At 40.5% G+C, this 18,011-nt stretch overlaps 1 protein-coding gene across 1 annotated transcript; it reads left to right on the top strand.

The window, feature by feature from the left end:
* The first annotated feature begins 503 nt into the window (after nucleotides 1-503).
* On the top strand, nucleotides 504-17,088 carry LOC136680241 (intelectin-like). The gene is made up of 7 exons (XM_066658572.1): nucleotides 504-745; nucleotides 1,149-1,211; nucleotides 8,608-8,855; nucleotides 8,982-9,140; nucleotides 14,836-14,956; nucleotides 15,368-15,471; nucleotides 16,376-17,088. The coding sequence occupies exons 1-7, from the start codon at nucleotides 682-684 to the stop codon at nucleotides 16,526-16,528; spliced, it is 912 nt and encodes a 303-aa protein (XP_066514669.1). The 5' UTR covers nucleotides 504-681; the 3' UTR covers nucleotides 16,529-17,088.
* Nucleotides 17,089-18,011: the final 923 nt, after the last annotated feature.

The raw sequence follows: 18,011 nt of genomic DNA, 5'->3' as shown, positions 1-18,011 counted from the left end.
GAAACCACCTAGCAACACTTGAGCAACCAACAGAAAATACACTGTGACTATCAGAGATATCATAGCAACACACTGGCAACACTTTAGTAATCACCTGAGAAAACTATGTCCATATTATATACCATGGAAACCACCTAGCATTAGATAAGCAACCAACAGACAAATCAATGCAACCATCACAGGCGCCATAGCAACCATCTAATAACACATTAGCAACCACCAGAATAACTATTGTGATTATTAAATATATAAGAGTAACCATTTGACAACACCTTGTGTTTCTTTTATAGTGACAAATAATGCTAATGATAAATATAATAGTGCTGGATTCTGTAGTTTGTGACTATGAAAAGTTGTCTTTTGCTGGACGGAACCATAAGCAACTGGAATCTGATCACTCTGTTCTTTTTTAGACATGGACAAAAACTTTTTTCCAAAACTGAAACATCTTGTGACTGACCTTAGGCTGAAAAGCAGAAGTGGTCCCTTGCTGTGGATTTCAGAACTTGCAACTGTGCTCCAAGCCCTCAGCAAGTGGTCCTGAAGTGGACAAACCAGCCTCTGTGTTCTGCGCATCGTCGGGTCTTTCATTTCTGAACTCCTCTCAGCATCAGATAGTGAACGTTCCTGGAAAACATCAGACGACACCCCAGCAACAACTCAAGTACTTAAGAGACAGAGATGATGAAGTGGATTCTGTTGCTTGTGATGTTTTTTGCATTGGAGATCTCCAAATCTGACCAAGGTGGGATGAAAATCTTTTAAAATTGCATCAGCTCTATTGACCATACAGCTGCATTTTATAACTCTACAACTACAGCCCGATACAGAGCATGTATGATTTGTTTGGAGGGTCTACTCCAGACACACTGCTGTGTCTGATCCATGCATAGCAGCACAACACACACTAGCTCAACACCACCACGTGAGTGTCACTGCAGTGCTGAGAATAATACTCCACCCAAATTACACCAGCTCTGTGGGGGTCCTGACAGTTGAAGACCATGGTGAAAGGGGGCTAAAAGAATGCAGAGCAACAGAAGATCTAAAACTTGTACTTGCATGGACAGTTTCATTGCTTGCTGATTATCAAAAGTTAATAAATCTACTTGGTTAAAAAAAAAGCCATTTATATTTTTCATCTGCAGAACCAGAACAATTCAGTCCCAGGAGCTGCAAGGAACTCAAGGAAACGTCCCAAAACAAGGATGGTGAGATCAGAAGTGATTGATTAAACTTCTTAACATCTCCTTTCTGCACAAACAGTTGTACTTCCCTAAGGTTAGGGATGTCAGGAATTTCATACAGATTTCACATCAGTGTTCAATTCTACAGTCTACACACATTGTGTGTGGATTTATACAGCTTTAAACATGTCTGTTTATGACCACACTCTTCACTGTTGTAATATGCCAAAGAGTTAATATACAACATGACATGATCATATATGTAGCCTAACGTGCATGAGTACGGGATGAAATTAACAGCTTCTCTTCCTATCTCCTCGACTCTTTACCTTCATCACATAACACATCGACTGCCACCATTGGTCTACAGCTTGCATCTACATAAGCCAATGGTCAAAATGCTTCCAACCACAAACAACTGAACAAAGCCAAAAAACACCTCAATGTTACGGCTGAGTAGGGAGGGCGAGGGAGGTGGTCGTACATGCAAAGATTTTATTTACAACAAAGACAGAATCAAAATAAACACAGGAATTACAGACAGACTGAATAAATACAAGACTAAACTAAACAGGATTAAACAAGGACAGACAGGAGACAGCCATGAACCGGTGTAGACATGGGAGACACAGAGACACAGATCTACACACACAGGAACTGACAAGGGAGCACTGAAACAAAGGGACTATATATACACAGCACAGACAAGGAACAACTGGGGACAATTGGACAGAGGCGGGACTAAGCCGGAGGCAGAAAAAAAACCCATTAACAGAGCCATGCGCTAAATAAGCACATGGTAAGAAAAACAGACAGGACAGGGCCAGTGTGTGACATTCAACATGAATGTAAATCTAAAAAAATTAATAAATAAAATAAAATAACAAGTCGTTTGCCTTTAGCCATGCTTTTATTTGTATTAATACATTGAAATTAAAATAAAAAAGATTTTATAAAACCTTTTATAAAATTTTACAAATTAAAATTTCCTCTTTTCATTTCTTGCCCTTTCATTTCAACTGATGTCTTATAATAATGAGACTTCAGTTGAAATGAAAGGGCATGATTTTGTCACGGTTGAAAGAAGGATGAATATGTAGTGGAAATAGCAATGCACACGTTGAGGTGGCATAAGCACGACATAGCGGAGTCAATGATAATTAATTATTATTCATTCATTCATTCATTCATTCTCTGTAACCGTTTATCCAATTCAGGGTCGAGGTGGGTCCAGAACCTACCTGGAATCATTGGGCGCAAGGCAGGAATACACCCTGGAGGGGGCACCAGTCCTTCACAGGGCAACACAGACACACACACATTCACTCACACCTATGGACACTTTTTTGAGTCGCCAATCCACCTGCAACGTGTGTTTTTTTTGGACTGTGGGAGGAAACCGGAGCACCTGGAGGAAACACACACGGACACGGGGAGAACACACAAACTCCTCACAGACAGTCACCTGGAGCAGGAATCGAACCCACAACCTCCAGGTTCCTGGAGCTGTGTGACTGCGACACTACCTGCTGCACCACCGTGTCGCCCTGATTAATTATTAATTTATTAATAATTAATTATTTAATTCATGTTTGGGTGTCATTAAATAATATGTAGTGTCTTTACCTGTCCAATTTTAGCTTGGACAAGTAGGCCATCTTCACATTATTCACATATTATACAGCAGAATTAGCTAGAATTAATTATTATTAATGAATTATGCACATTGACCCGCCATTGGTTCTTGACTCTGAAATTGAATCTGAACTAGAAGTTTATTAATTAAATTAAATTAAGTTTATTAATTGTAATATTAAATAATGAATATTGATTATACATTCATATAATGAAATGGATTACAGCGATCAGAACAGGGAAATTAATATATGAGGGAATTTTTCTATGATAATTACCCTACATTCTAGAAAAGGCTATTGTTGATCCCAGCAAGCATTCAGCACCAACCCTGAGCAATGAAAGAAATGAGACCATGTGACCTTACGTATCCGTGGAGATGGGAGTATGTCGCTGACGCCTGCTTTCCGGCACAACTTCCTGGATAATTGCAGACACGGGCCTGGTAGGTTGCAGCCGCGGGTGTTCCTTTTCTCCCCCTTTTAGGACACAGTAACCCCTATGTTGGAGCTGGTGGTGTTCTGAAGTTCTTTGTGGGGATTCTTCATCATCGCTGATCAGCCGCTTTGTGGGAGACACGTCCCTGTCGGTCTCTCCTGGGCATGTTTCTCCTCATCTCAGAAGGTCATTCTGAGGGTGCGTGTGGCCGTCTTCTTCATTGCCGGTCCGGAAGCTTTGTCGTCCTTTTGAGGGTCAGAGGTCTAAGGTTTCCTTCATGCTCTGGGTGTGGTGTTGAATTTTTGCTAGGGTTAAACTATAACTTTTCTTAATCTATAGTTTTCTACAAGAGATAAAATTAAAATAGAACTTCTGTTCTGGGCCCAAGACTGTTTAAGAAAGCCATGGGAGTCCGACGCCTGCAGAGGAGCCTGCAGTCATTTCAAAACCCGAGTCATTTTCCTCTTTAGCCTTGAATAAGGCTAAATGAGAAAAAGTGGAAAGTGAAGTGAAGGGAAGGTGTGGGGAAAGAAGAAGCTCAAAGTGTCTGAAGCCTTGAAGCTCTGAAAAAGTAGAGAAGGGTGTGTCATTTGGCGCCACTGGGTTTTAACCAGAGTTTAGAAGACCCACCTATAATATCGATTGGATAAGATTGGAGTCTCTCTTGCTCCTGATTGGCTGTTACCTGTACCTTGGTAGTGACATCATATAAAATTTATGACCCTTGACAAGACAAAGACTTGAAGACCATCCCTTTTTGAATGAATGTCCTAGGATTCTGAAAAATACTTTGCAATATAAAAGATTATATGTTAACACAAAGTAATATCATTAAGACAACCATGTTTCATAATTATTAAGCAAATACACATAATATTTGGCTACCTTGGTTCTACATAAATTCATATAAAACAAAAATGACTTTAAGCACATAAAATTAAATTAATCCCACCCATTTTAATTGTCCAAATGGAATTAATTTTAAACAGTTGTGCACATATGTAACTTCAAATTGTTTTAAACCAAAGGGAATTAAGGTTTAATTCTATCATTTGAGAAGTTCTTCATTTATCAGCTTTATACAGAGCATAAACTGATCCTCAGGAGTGTCTCCCAAAAGATTCTTCTCTTGACCCTGCGTGGCTTTGGGTAATAAAAAAAAGTCCCCGGAGAGTTGTTTACAAACATGCTCTGTGTTATCTGAAATTCCCATCTGGGCTTGTGTGGCTCTGAGATGTCTCTGAGCTAAGAGAGGTCTTTCAGCATAATAAGTTAACTTTGGCATATTAAGACCCCTAAAAGTATAATATCTTTGATTACAATTAATAATCTGTTCATCTACGCTACAAGTCAGCGGATGTACATGCAAGGAATACTTTTATTACAAAAAACAAAAGCACTAACAAAATTAACACAAGCAGAGCACTGGAACACAAACTAGAAAATAATACTAAAACTGTGACAGAAGAGAAAGAAACCAAACCATTGTGAACTGGTGTAGACGCACACAAATGCACATAAGACCAGACAAGGGAGCACTGAAACCAAAGGGGTATATATACAAGGAGCACAGACAAGGAACACTTGAAAGAGATAACAAGAGGGCAGGGCAACAAAGGAAACATAGGCGGAAACACTGATGGTGGGGCTAAGGCGGGGCTAGGGCAGAGATAAATGAGGAGACTACAACAAAACAAAAAGAGAGCCATGTGCTCCTTAGCAAATGGGAGACTCAGAAGACAAATATCAAGCCGGAAAACAAGGCAAAAGTGTGACAGAAGCACCCTCCTAAACACACAACTCCTTGGGCATGTAGAATCTAGACCTCCTAGACCAAAGGGCAAACAGAAGGACTGGGGACTGAACTGCAGCAGAAGGACTGAACAAGACAGGGGACTGGACTGAAGACAAAACAGGTGACTGAGAGTAGGGACCAATAGGAAATGAAACATGGGACCAGGTTGAAGACTGAATAGGAGAAAAAACTATGGACTGAAATGACAACAGGGCAGACAATTGACCTGAGAGACCAACAGGAGAGGAAACAGGGGATTGGACACTAGACAAATACTGGGAGTGAACAGGGGACTGGACAAATATGGAGATGGACAGGAGAGGAAACACTGGACTGGAACGGAGACAAGAATGAAGACTGGACAGTATTGGGTAGACGAACAGGGACCATGGCATTAACCGGGACAGATACAAACAAAGTGACATAAACAGAGACAGAGACATATGTGGAAATGGGACATAAACAAGAACTAAAATAGGAATGATATAGGCACAAATACAAACATAGGTGAGTGTCCAGAACTGGTATAAGTCTGTGACATAGTCCAAGAAACCAGCCTGGGCACAGTTCTCGGAGTCAGCCTTGAAGTCCTTGGGGCTGACTCACAGATATGAGCGGCGGGAGCTGCCAACACTGGAACAGAAACAGCCAGAGCAGCTGTGATTACTGGAACAGGAGTGACCAGAGGCGGGAACACTGATGACAAGCTAGAGCTAAGGCGGAGATAAGGGAGGAGACTACAGCATAACAAAAACAGAGCCATGTGCTCCATAGCTCAGAAGAGACAAAGACAGAAGAAAACAAGGCAAACCGTGACAGATTTAGCCATTAATGTACAGTGGCCACTCTGCGGCTGATATATGGAGCACTTTCTTTTGCTACAGAAGCTCTTCTGTGCTGAGGGAGGCTGTCAAGCTGAAGAAAGAGTCCTATTGAGCATGGTTGGCTTGGGGGACTCCGGAGGCAGCTGACAGGTACAGAGGAACCAAGCATCTCGCTGCTTTGACTGTCGCTGAGGCAAAAACTCGGGTGTGGGAGGAGTTCGATGAGAACATGGAAAACGACTTTCGGTCGGCTCCGAGAAATTTCTGGCAAACCATCAGGTGACTCAGGAGGGGAAAGTGGCTTTCCACCAACACTGTATATGGTGGGAGTGGGGAGTTGTTGACCTTGACTGGGGACATCATAAGGCGGTGTAAGGAATACTTAGAGGATCTTCTCAGTCCCACCAGCACGTCTTCTGCAGAGGAAGTAGAGTTTGGGGACCCCGGGGTGGGGGCTTGTCTATCACTTGGGCTGAGGTGGCCGAGGTGGTAGGAAAACTCCTTGGCGGTAGGGCCCCGGGGGTGGATGAAGTTCGCCCCAAGTTCCTGGGCTGTCCTGGCTGACATGTCTTTGCAACATCGCATGGACATCGGGGGCAGTGCCTCTGGACTGGCAAACTGGGGTGGTGGTTCCCCTTTTAAAAAAGGGGGATCAGAGGGTGTGTTCCAACTATAGGGGGATCACACTCCTCAGCCTCCCCGGTAAGGTCTATGTGGGGTTACTGGAGAAGAGAGTCCAACTGATAGCTGAACCTCGAATCCAGGAGGAAAAATGCGGATTCCGCCCAGGTTGTGGAACACAGGACCAGCCCTTTACCCTCGATAGGATCCTGGAGGATGCGTGGGAGTTTGCTCAACCAGTCTACATGTGTTTTGTGAATCTGGAGAAGGCATTCGGCCATGTCCCTCGGGATATTGTGTGGGGGGTGCTCTGGGAGTATGGGGTACTGGGCTCTTTGCTACGAGCCATCCAGTCCCTATATAAACAGAGCAACAGGGCTGCCCGTTGTCACCGGGTCTGTCCATAATTTTTATGGACAGAATTTCTTGCCGTAGCCAAGTGGCAGAAGGTGTCCAGTTTGGTGGTCTCAGGATTCCATGTCTGCTTTTTGCGGATGATGTGGTCTTGTTGGCTTCATCGAGCCGGGACCTCCAGTTCTTGCTGGACCAATTTGCAGACGAGTGTGAAGCCGTAGGGATGAGGATCAGTACCTCCAAGTCCAAGTCCATTGTACTCAGTCGGAAAAGGGTGGAGTGCTCTCTCCAGGTTAGAAGTGAGATCCTGCCTCAAGTGGAGGAGTTTAAATACCTTGTTCACGAGTGAGGTTCACCTTGTTCATGTCTTGTTCATGAGTGAGGTAAAGATGGAGCGGGAGATTGACAGGCAGATCGGTGCAGCGTCAGCAGTATTGCAGGCTCTGTACCGGTCCATTGTGGTGAAGAGAGAGCTGAGCAGAAAAGCAAAGCTCTCAATTTACCATTTGATCTATGTCCCAACCCTCACCTATGGTCAAGAGCTTTGGGTAGTGACCGAAAGAACGAGATCGTGGGTACAAGCGGCTGAAATGAGTTTTGTCCGCAGGGTGTCTGGACTCTCCCTTAAAGACAGGGTTAGGAGCTTGGACATCCGGGAGAGACTCGGAGTGGAGCCGCTGCTCCTCCACGTCGAGAGAAGCCAGTTGAGGTGGTTCAGGCATCTGGTCCGGATGCCTCCTGGTGAGGTGTTCCGGGCATGTCCAACGGGGAGGAGGCCCCGGGGCATACCAAGAACACACTGGAGATACTACATGTCTCGACTGGCCTATGAATGCCTCGGTATACCCCCGGAGGAGCTGGAGACGGTGGCTGGGGAGAGGGAGGTCTGGGTTTCTTTACTCCGACTGCCTCCCCCGCGACCCAGACCCGGATAAGCGGTGGATAATGGATGGATAGAACACTGGGCATTACAGTCTCTTTTCATATTGTACTTTTAAATAGTTTAAATAACAATTAATTCTGATTCTGATTTAAATCTCTCCTATCCTCTCTCTCTCTCTTTTTCACACACACAACCACAAAACATGATTAATGCTAATGTATACCTGGTGTTGGTGTTTTTACATCTAAAGATCAATTTTATATCAAAAAACATTTCATAGATATGGAGTCTAGATTCCCTAGTACTGAATTATCAGGATGGTGGGCTTCTTCCTAATAAATATAAAGTTTGATTTTTATTAGCCTGTTGTTAGATTGTTGTTATTGTTATGCAGGATGCTAGGGTGTTGCTAGTTGGTTGCTATGGACATTCTGGTAGTTGTTATGGTTTCCATGGTTATAATTGGATATAAAGAATCAAAGAAAAAGTGAAAGAAACAGGCTGAATACATTTTGACACAAACGGAAAATGAGGTATGCCAGGCTGTTGCTGTGCTGTCATGAGATAGTTGCCATTGAATCACATTTGGGTGTTGTGGTGTCACTAGGAAGTTATGGTATTTCTGGTGGTTGTTTTGGTTTCCATATTTATGAAGAGCTAAGAAGAAACAAATGAGATCAAACAAATTTTCCATACAAATGTAAAATGTGGTATCCCAGATGGTACAGTTCATTCAAAAATGGAGAAACAGAACATGCAGCGATATGGTGCTCAGTCACTAATCATAGCCAATATATATATATAATACAAATAATAAATCTAATTATGATATTATTAGTAAAAAACCTTTGTGCCCCAATATGCTCTCAGATGGCCTGTATTACCTGACTACTGAGACTGGGGTGGTCTACCAAACATACTGCGATATGACCACGGCTGGAGGAGGCTGGACTCTGGTGTCTAGTGTTCATGAGAATAACATGTTTGGGAAATGTACTGTGGGAGATCGCTGGTCTAGTCAACAGGGTAATAACCCAAACTTACCTGAAGGAGATGGAACCTGGTCCAATAGAGTCACCTTCGGAACTGTAGAAGCTGCAACCAGCGATGATTACAAGGTAACAAACCTTACACTGACACAGTACCATGGTACAGGTAGAATCTCTCCAGTCATTGTGTAGTGTTATTCCAGTTTTTCTCATGTTTACACCTTGAAAAAGTTATTCACTGTCATTTTTCAACAGAATCCTGGTTACTACGACATCCTGGCACAGGATGTTTCAGTGTGGCATGTTCCCAATAAAGTTCAGTTTAAAAATTGGACCCAAAAATCATTCCTCCGCTACCACACTGAGACAAACTTCCTCAATGATTACGGAGGAAACCTCTTCCAGCTGTTCACGGTTAGTATTATATTTATTATTGTGACTTTAAAGTACCGTTCTGTAATACTGATGACAACATGTTCAAATGAGAACTACAACACATTTTCAAAACAGTGGAGAGAACTGTCTGCTTACTCCCTCACCTTCCCAGATGCAAAGCTCGACCAGGTTGCAGTTTGAGGAAAACTACACAAGCAAGCAAGTTTAAGAATTTTTGAATCATAATAACAAAATAAGGATGTGCCATAATCAACCTATTTATACAGAAAAAAGTTAATCGTTTCAGTAAAACATCTACCTATGCTAGAGAAAAGCAAAAACGAGTGGTGAACAAGCTGCTGACATTTTCCTAGCATTTACAAGCCTTTACTGTCCAACTCTATTAAATGTTTCGACTAGACAAGGTTACTTATCAATTTTCCTTTCCATCATAGACCCATCATTTGCTGATTCACAATTTTCATATTCAAACATTTCGTTCCACCTTAAATGTGTCTGTTTACAAGTGCCATTGGCATTATTTGCCAGCTTCATGAATTATCTGTTCCACCTTAAGAACTGAAGATAGCACTAAACTTTTTAGAGCAATTGTTATTCCAATTTATCCGTTTAAAACTCAGAAACCAGTTGTACATCATGTCACTAACATTTACCTGCTTAAGTAAAATGTAAAAATTGAAAGAGTTGTTCTACAAGCCATTACACTTCAAATCCACATTAAATTAGACTCAAAAAGGCTGGAGTTATTTTTCCATCAACCATATATGTAATTTTAGGAGGCAGATTCTTGCTTCTTTTTCACAATGTTTGTATTCAAGTCTTATTGGCATTATTCTCCAGTTTCTTGACTACTCCTTTCCACTTTAAAAAGACAGCTATGTGAAGCCTGTGAAAGGTTTTATAAACAAAACTCATTTTGAAACATTCCTTATTTCCCATTTTATCCATTTTAAACACATAACCAAGTGTACATCATGTATGTAAAACATCTACCTACTAGTGAAACATTTATATTTGTGGTGTATTACTGAGTTTGAATTCTCTGTTCCATCTTAAATAGGCGAATATGCAAGACTTTTCAAACTCTTACTATTACTTCTTAATTTGTTTAAAACACACACACACACACACACACACACACACGCATACACACGCACACACACACACACAGAAATACACATTAATCTGACACAATTTCTTTTGAACAAACTATAGTATTTGCACCCTTAAATCGTGTTGTTATTCACCTTCTTTGTATAAAATGCAAAATACACAGTCATCACACCTTTCAATCGTTGCTATGCCTCACTTTCTTTATATAAAACACACAAACTATAGCTTTAACTCCTTTGATCAATGCATAGGCATCTGTACTTATATATATATATTTTTCAGAAATGACTTGCTGTTACCTGTTCAGGAGGAAATTAGCCATCTGTGGACTGTCTTGGTAGTTTTGCTGCTTATTAGCTGCCTTTATATTTCAAACATATGGCCAGTATTTCCTTTGGTTCAACACTGTCTCCGGTCATGCAGATTCTTAGAAGGGCACTGAGGCTTCCCTTTTATAAGCTGTCTCCAAAGGCGTTTCAGATAATTTGGCAGTACATCCAACAGGCCTCACAACCGCAGACCACGTGTAACCACACCAGCCCAGGACCTCCACATCCAGCATCTTCACCTCCAAGATTGTCTGAGACCAGTCACCCGAACAGCTGCTGCAACAACCGGTTTGCATAACCAGATTTTTGCACAGCTGTCAGAAACCATCTCAGCGAAGCTCATCTGCATGCCCACCGTCCTGATTGGGATCTTCACCTGACTGCAGATTGTCGTTGTAACCAACTTGACTGGGCAAATGCTCACATTTGATGACATATAGCACATTGGAAAGGTGTTCTCTTCACGGATTAATCCCAGTTTTCACTGTACAGGGCAGATGGCAGACTGTGTGTATGGTGTTGTGTGGGAGAGCACGTTGCTGATGTCAGCGTCGTGAATCGACTGGCCCATGGTGGTGGTGGGGTTATTGTATGGGCAGGCATATGTTGTGGACAATGAACGCAGGTGCATTTTACTGATGTCATTCTAAATGCACAGAGATATTGTGACAAGAACCTGAGGCCCATTGTTGTGCCATTCATCCATGACCATCACCTCATGTTGCAGTGTAATCTTCGCACAGCCATTGAAGCCATTGATCAACATTCAACAGGCTACAATCAACAACCTGATCAACTCTATGTGAAGGAGATGTATTGAACTGCGTGAGACAAATGTTGGTCTCACCAGATACTGACTGGTTTTCTGACCCCCCAATACAGTAAAAGTAAACTGCACATTTTAGAGTGGCCTTTTATTGTGACCAGCCTAAAGCACACATGTGCAATAATCATGCTCTCTAATCAGCATCTTGATATGCATCTTGATCTTGATGTGGGTTAGACCAAATGAATATTCAGCACTAACTGAAGCCACCCCTGTAGGCTATAATTATGTACATAGCCCAAGATTATCAGGCAAAGGAGGTGGAGTGTGTGTAATTTACCAAAATACCCTAGAAATTAGTCAAACAGTTAAACAATGTGACACCTTCACTTCTTTTGAGGTTCTCTCCACCATTATTACAAATCCAGTCACAAAAAGGACACATTTTTATTATGCAACATTTACAGACCACCAGGACCTTACTCAGAATTTCTGAAAGAATTCAGTGATTTTGCTGCAAACCTAGCAGTAATCATAAAGCTATAATAGTAGGAGATTTCAATATCCATTTTGAAAAGGAAAGTTACCCACTAAAAAAGGCATTTACCTCAATCTTGGACTCTATTAGTATTACTCAAAATGTAACAGGGCCTACACACTACTGCAGTCACACTTTAGACTTAGTTCTGACACTAGGTCTTAACATAGACAAAATTAGTATCTTACTGCAAACCTCAGCAATCTCCGACCATTACCTAATTTCATATGAACTACGTCTTAGCCATAATATATGTACGTCCCCTTGCTATTCTACAAAGCGGTCAATAAAACTATCTACCGCCCTACAATTTATAGAAAACCTCCCAGAACTATCAACCCAAGTTCCCACTCCATCAGACCCAATGGAGCTAGACGTACTAACTGGCTACTTAGAAAATACCTGTCCATTTACTTTAGAAAATGTGGCACCACTTAAAAGAAAAAGGCTAAGACAGAAAAAGTTTGCCCCATGTTACAATGATAAAACCCGTACCTTAAAACGAATAGCACAGAAACTTGAGCGTAAATAGTGATCAACCAAGCTGGAAGTGTTCTAGCCTTATAGAGTATAGAAATGCTCCACACTCCACGTTTACTCAGATCACAGAATACTGGATTTTGAATTGTTCCCAGAATTCAGATGGCCTCATCTCGGGGAAGAGCATTTTCTTATAAAGCCCCCCAACTCTGGAATGATCTTCCAGAAAATGGCAAAAAGAAAAAGACACAATCGCAATCTTCAAATCTAGGTTAAAACTCATTTGTTTAGTTATGATTTTGATAATTAATGCTCCCCCATAGATTAAGGCGACAGATCCAGGGGGTCCGTGAACACAGGGAACTATAGTAAACTGAGACGCTGGTGTCGTCCCGCCGTTTCACGCGATCACTCAGGTTTGTTGACGGTGGAGCGGAGGGATGCCAGTGTTTCAGGATGCTCCTGTGTCTGTGTGTCCTTCTGGTTCTCTCCTTTTAGTTAAAGCTGTCATAGTCAGATCTGCCGGAGTCATTAGCCACACTCTGGAAATGTTCACATTCTCTGCTTTACAAACACCAAACAGATCACAACTAACTCCATCGCTCTACCACTTTTCCGGTACCACTTTCCACTTTTTTTTTTGTCGAGCTCCTGCTCAACACTTCAGACCAGCTTTGGAGCTGCCCACCCTACATTGAAGTTTTCATGGACTACTAACCATTCTTACCAGTAGATTGACCAGAAGACGATAGGTCCCATTGTGAGCCTTGGTTCCTCCCAAGGTTTCTTCCTCAGCTCAGAGATTTTCCTTGCCACTGTTGCCCGTGGTTTGCTCTCCTGGGGGATTTTTACATTCTTTACATTTTTACTTTTCGTGTTAAAACTTTATGCTTACTGGAATTCTGTGAAGCTGCTTGTGATAACAACAGTTGTAAAAAGTACTATACAAATACATTTGATTTGATTTGATTTGATTTGATATGCCACACCTGTGATGTAGATGGATTATCTCAGTGTCACGCCCTCGTCCTGTCATGTCTGTTTTCCCGACATTGTCCTTGTTCTCAGCACATGGCTCTTTGTTGTTGCCCTAGTCCCGCCTTTGTTCCGCCTCCTTGTCTGTCCTCCTCGTTATCTGTCCAGGTGTATCTTGTCTGTGTCTTGTATTTAAGTTCCCTTGTGTCTCTCCTGTTTGTCGAACATTTCTCCTTTGTACTATGTCAAGTCAGTCGTGTTATCTAGTCTGTCTGTCTGTCTCTGCAGTTTCTCCGTGATTGTTTTCCAAGTCGTTGTTTCATGTCGTAATTTCATTTCCTCTGTCGTTATTTCGTTAACTCTTTAATCTGTCAGTCCCATTTGCCCTGTTTAGCTCCCCATGTCTAGTTTAGCCTGCTTGGCTCCCTGTTTGTTTTCCTTCTGTTAAAGTCTCTTTGTTTTGTTATATTTCTTTAATAAAAGTACTGTGTTTTAGCGAGTGCATCCGCCTCCGTCAGTCTGCCCCCCGAGTCTCTTACACTCAGCAAAGGAGACGTTCTCACTAACACAGATTTAGACAAATTTGTGAACAATATTTGAGAGAAAAGGGCCTTTTGTGTACATAGAAAAAAATCTTAGATCTTTGAGGTCAGCTCATAAAAAATGGGAGCAAGGACATTTTTTTTTCATTATAACACACCCTGGACATTTTTGACTATGTAGAGTTACTATCTTAAAGAGTGCTCCTTTAAGACTAGCATATATAAAAGTGCATCCAGGGTGGCTTTTAGGGATCCCTAGGTGTTTCTTGTGGAATCCTAGGTTCATGCATGGAGGATGCAATATAAATATTTTTAGAATGCTGTTCATAGACTAATGTGTGAGTGTATGTGTCGCCCTGTGAAGGACTGGCACCCTCTCCAGGGTGTGTTCCTGCCTTTCGCCCAGTGATTCCGGGTAGGCTACAGACCCACCGCAACCCTAAACTGGATAAGCAATTACAGACTATGAACAAATGAATGTTCATAGACTACAATTTCAGCATTCAGTGGGATCATTCCTCAGCATCTGATTGAAAAGCTGAAACTGCTGGGCCCAAACTCCTATGTGGTTGGTATAGTATTCCAGGTGGTTGCTAGTGTTATGGTGGTTGTTTGCTGTAGTATGCCATGGTGGCCTAGGTTGTTGCTAGGTGGTTATTATATGCCATGTGTTTACTAGGATGTTGTTAATTGTTAAAATGATTTTGCTAAGGGTGTGCAAGCAGGATGCTATGATATCTCTGTTGGTTGCTGGGTGTTGCTAAGTGGCTGCAATTGTCACAAGGTCTTTATGATGATTGTTTTGGTACCTTATTTTCCAAATATGTACAATATGTACCAAAACAATCATCATAGATGCCTTGAACAGAATTTGTGATTTTATAAAATGAATATATATATATATATATATATATATATATATATATATATATATTTCTTCTATTAATTCAATTAAACATTCATACTTTAGCGTCTACCTGTGAAGTACAAGGCAGGAGCTTGTCCTGGAGATCATGGCCCCTCTGTTCCAGTGGTGTATGATGTTGGAGATGCTGAACTCAACCACAACCTTTATGGACCAGCTATTCGAGGTATGATGTTTTTGTTTATGTGTCTCAACTTCTGTCTAAATTATGTAGCTGTAGACCAATGGCACTAAAAATGATTAAATTCTATTCAAATGGACAAATATTTGAGTTTGATGTTTGTGTACTTTATTCATTCATTAATAACAAAATGTTCACAGCAGTAATTAGTAAAAATGGCCTATGGACATTTTACTTGTGGTCAGTAGCAAATGTTTAGTTCTAAAACCATAAACAAATAACCTTCACTTGTTTTAACATGGGACAATATTTGGAACAGAATCAGTTAGTGTTTATAGCTGATGGAAATTTGGAATTGTTTTAACCACTGATTTGCAGATAACATATTATTAATAATAAAATTATTATTAATATTATTATTATTTATTTTGTTTTGTTTTGTTTTGTTTTACCCAGAGAACACTGAACCAGGCTTCATAAGTTTCAGGGTGTTTAATTATGAGAAGGCTGCCATGGCGATCTGTTCTGGAGTTAAACCCAAGGACTGCAACACAGAACACGTGAAAACACTTAAGTTATTTGCACTGCAAACATACTACTTAATGTGGTCTTGTTATTTTTAACTGTTTCCCAGTGCAAGGTTGACACTGATTATTTGTGCACATTTATTACGAGTAAACCACGGTTCTTCTCAACTGGGGTTGTTGGGAGTGCACAGCATTGCTTGTTAGCAGTATTTAAATTTAGGCCTCTTATGCTACAATCACATTACAATCCTTATTAATCAGTTAAAATATTTTGTCTGTAGCAGCAGCATGCAAACACTGATACTTTTATGCAAGCCACCTCCATCACTAACAACAAAAGAAAACACCAGTAGTCTTTTACTGCACCAAGAGATCGGCTCAATCACAAATGCTGTTCACCCTGTGTAGTGCAGAGTGTAGGTAATAAAATAATGGTTTCTGCACTCACATAATGCTCTGTATGTTGAATTATAAAACCGATTGTACTCTGCTATATGTAAGTGTCACACTTTGCAATCTGTCTGAGTGTAATACTTTTAGTTCAATAATCTGTGAAATGCACTACGTAAGGAACATTGTGCTGTTTGGGATGCACACTGATCCCCACAAATCGAATACACATCAGATCTAGGACTACATAATAAAGTGACACAAACCTGAATTTAAAAAATATCTGGTTTGACATGTCCAAAGGATGCTGAAAAAAACAAATACAAAAACCAACCAACCAACAAACAAACAAACAATCTAATTTGAGTCACTTCAGTCTGATAAATTACTCAAAAGGATCCAGGGACATCTATTGGTATAAGGTCTGTACAGTGAAACATAAACTTTGGTGTTGAAATATTTCTTCTTGGGCAAGATAACAACAATTGTTTGCCGTGAGAGCTCCATGTGACAGGGGTGTTACATTACCTATACATATGTGTTACAGAGCTGTTTTGGAGGAGGAGGCTTTTTCCCAGAATTTTCCCCGCGACAGTGTGGGGATTTTGCAGCGATGGACTGGGATGGTTATGGAAGCCGAGTCGGCTGGAGTGCATCCAAACAGATCACAGAGGCAGCTGTACTTATCTTCTACCGCTAATGGCTACAGCTAATCTCCTTTCTCATCTCGAGTCTCAGATTTCAGCACTACAGGGCAGCATATGCCTTTTTGCTATAGATCAAATGTAGCTTGTTAATCTTTTAACATTTGCTTATTCTCTATAATGAAATCAAAATAGTTATTTTTAACTACAGTTGTTGTTGCAAAGCAGCTTTACAGAATTAGTACCAGAACAGATAACAGCGTCAGTCAGAAAGCCCTGGGTGAACAGCCGAAGGTGACAGTGGCCGGGAAAACTGAAGTTTTACCTGGAGTTTATTTACTTATGTTTCTGCTGGAGCATCCTGACAGTAGCAAACTGCAGTAAACTAATTTTGATGTAAAAAAAACATACGCATATTTTTCCACATCTAGCAGGGTTAAGGCATTTCTAAACTTAACAATGTTACGGAGATGTAGGAAAGCTGTTATTGTAATATTTCTTATATGAGATTACCTATAAAGATGGGCTGCGATCTTTAGATTTAACCACTAGAGGATAAACATGCTGCAAAATAGTTTTAAATAAAAAAGTGTTATTTTAATCATAAATTAAACAATAAACCAAATACGTATTAAATCAGCCTGAAGTTTTGTTGAAATTTCTTGCTGCTGTTCATTGGTTCATAAAATCAAGCAAAACATAAAACAAGATAACCAAAAACAGGTTTGACAGAACCATACATATTTTTATTACTAATATTGTTATTATTATTTTAACTTTTAAATTAAAATATTTTTGTGAATATCCCTCAAAAATAAATAAATAACAAAGAGAAACTAGGCTAACCTAGTTTAGCTGGACCGCCGTTAGCCATATAGCCAATGTCACAGAGGTGTTTCTGGTATTTAAAAAAGCAGGAAAGTCCAAAATGCATACCCTTGTCATTGGAAGGTCTGGGGAAGCTTTGGTGCTTCATATCAATGTCTTTGTTTACAGTAAAAACAAGTAATAAACTATAAAAATAGTTTATCGTGTCAGTTGCTAACAGTGAAAGTATGATCATGGAAAGCCTATTATTTTCTGTTCATACAAAACTACAAAACTGGAGCACCGTGTTCAGATGACATTAAAGCAACTCGTTTACCACAAAGCAACAAGATAACATTTAAGTTTTTGAACATTTCTAAAACCAAGCACTTTAACATTTTATGAACCAAGTAATCTACACTTGATAAAGGAACAGGGCATCACTGGGAACTAGATATTTATTACTGACTTACATTTCTATAAGGGTCTTTCTGATAAAACAGTACTGTAACAAATTCACAGCCTCTTTTATTTTGAGTAACACCTCGCTCTGGTGTTCTGGTTTTTTGAGATTTTGTCTGTTTTAGTGTAAAGTTAAACAAAAAGCTGTGCAGATGTAATTTACTCATCAGAAAGTCAGTAACGGTGAGATGTGTCTGTGTATTTGTGTTTTTATAGGGACAGGCAAGATGACTTTCTGTTTGTTAAATATATGGTAGAAAACAAAAGGCT

The sequence above is a fragment of the Hoplias malabaricus genome, chromosome 2, assembly GCF_029633855.1.
Source record: "Hoplias malabaricus isolate fHopMal1 chromosome 2, fHopMal1.hap1, whole genome shotgun sequence".
Classification (NCBI taxonomy): Eukaryota; Metazoa; Chordata; class Actinopteri; order Characiformes; family Erythrinidae; genus Hoplias; species Hoplias malabaricus.
Note: the sequence above shows the minus strand (reverse complement) of the source record. Positions and strands in the feature narration are given on the sequence as shown.

Bases quoted from the DNA above. Each gene is read 5' to 3' on its own strand.
- LOC136680241 (XM_066658572.1), top strand. From the start codon at position 682: ATGATGAAGTGGATTCTGTTGCTTGTGATGTTTTTTGCATTGGAGATC. The intron at 8,856-8,981 runs GTAACAAACCTT...ATTTTTCAACAG, and splicing joins CAACCAGCGATGATTACAAG to AATCCTGGTTACTACGACAT. The intron at 15,472-16,375 runs GTGAAAACACTT...TATGTGTTACAG, and splicing joins AGGACTGCAACACAGAACAC to AGCTGTTTTGGAGGAGGAGG.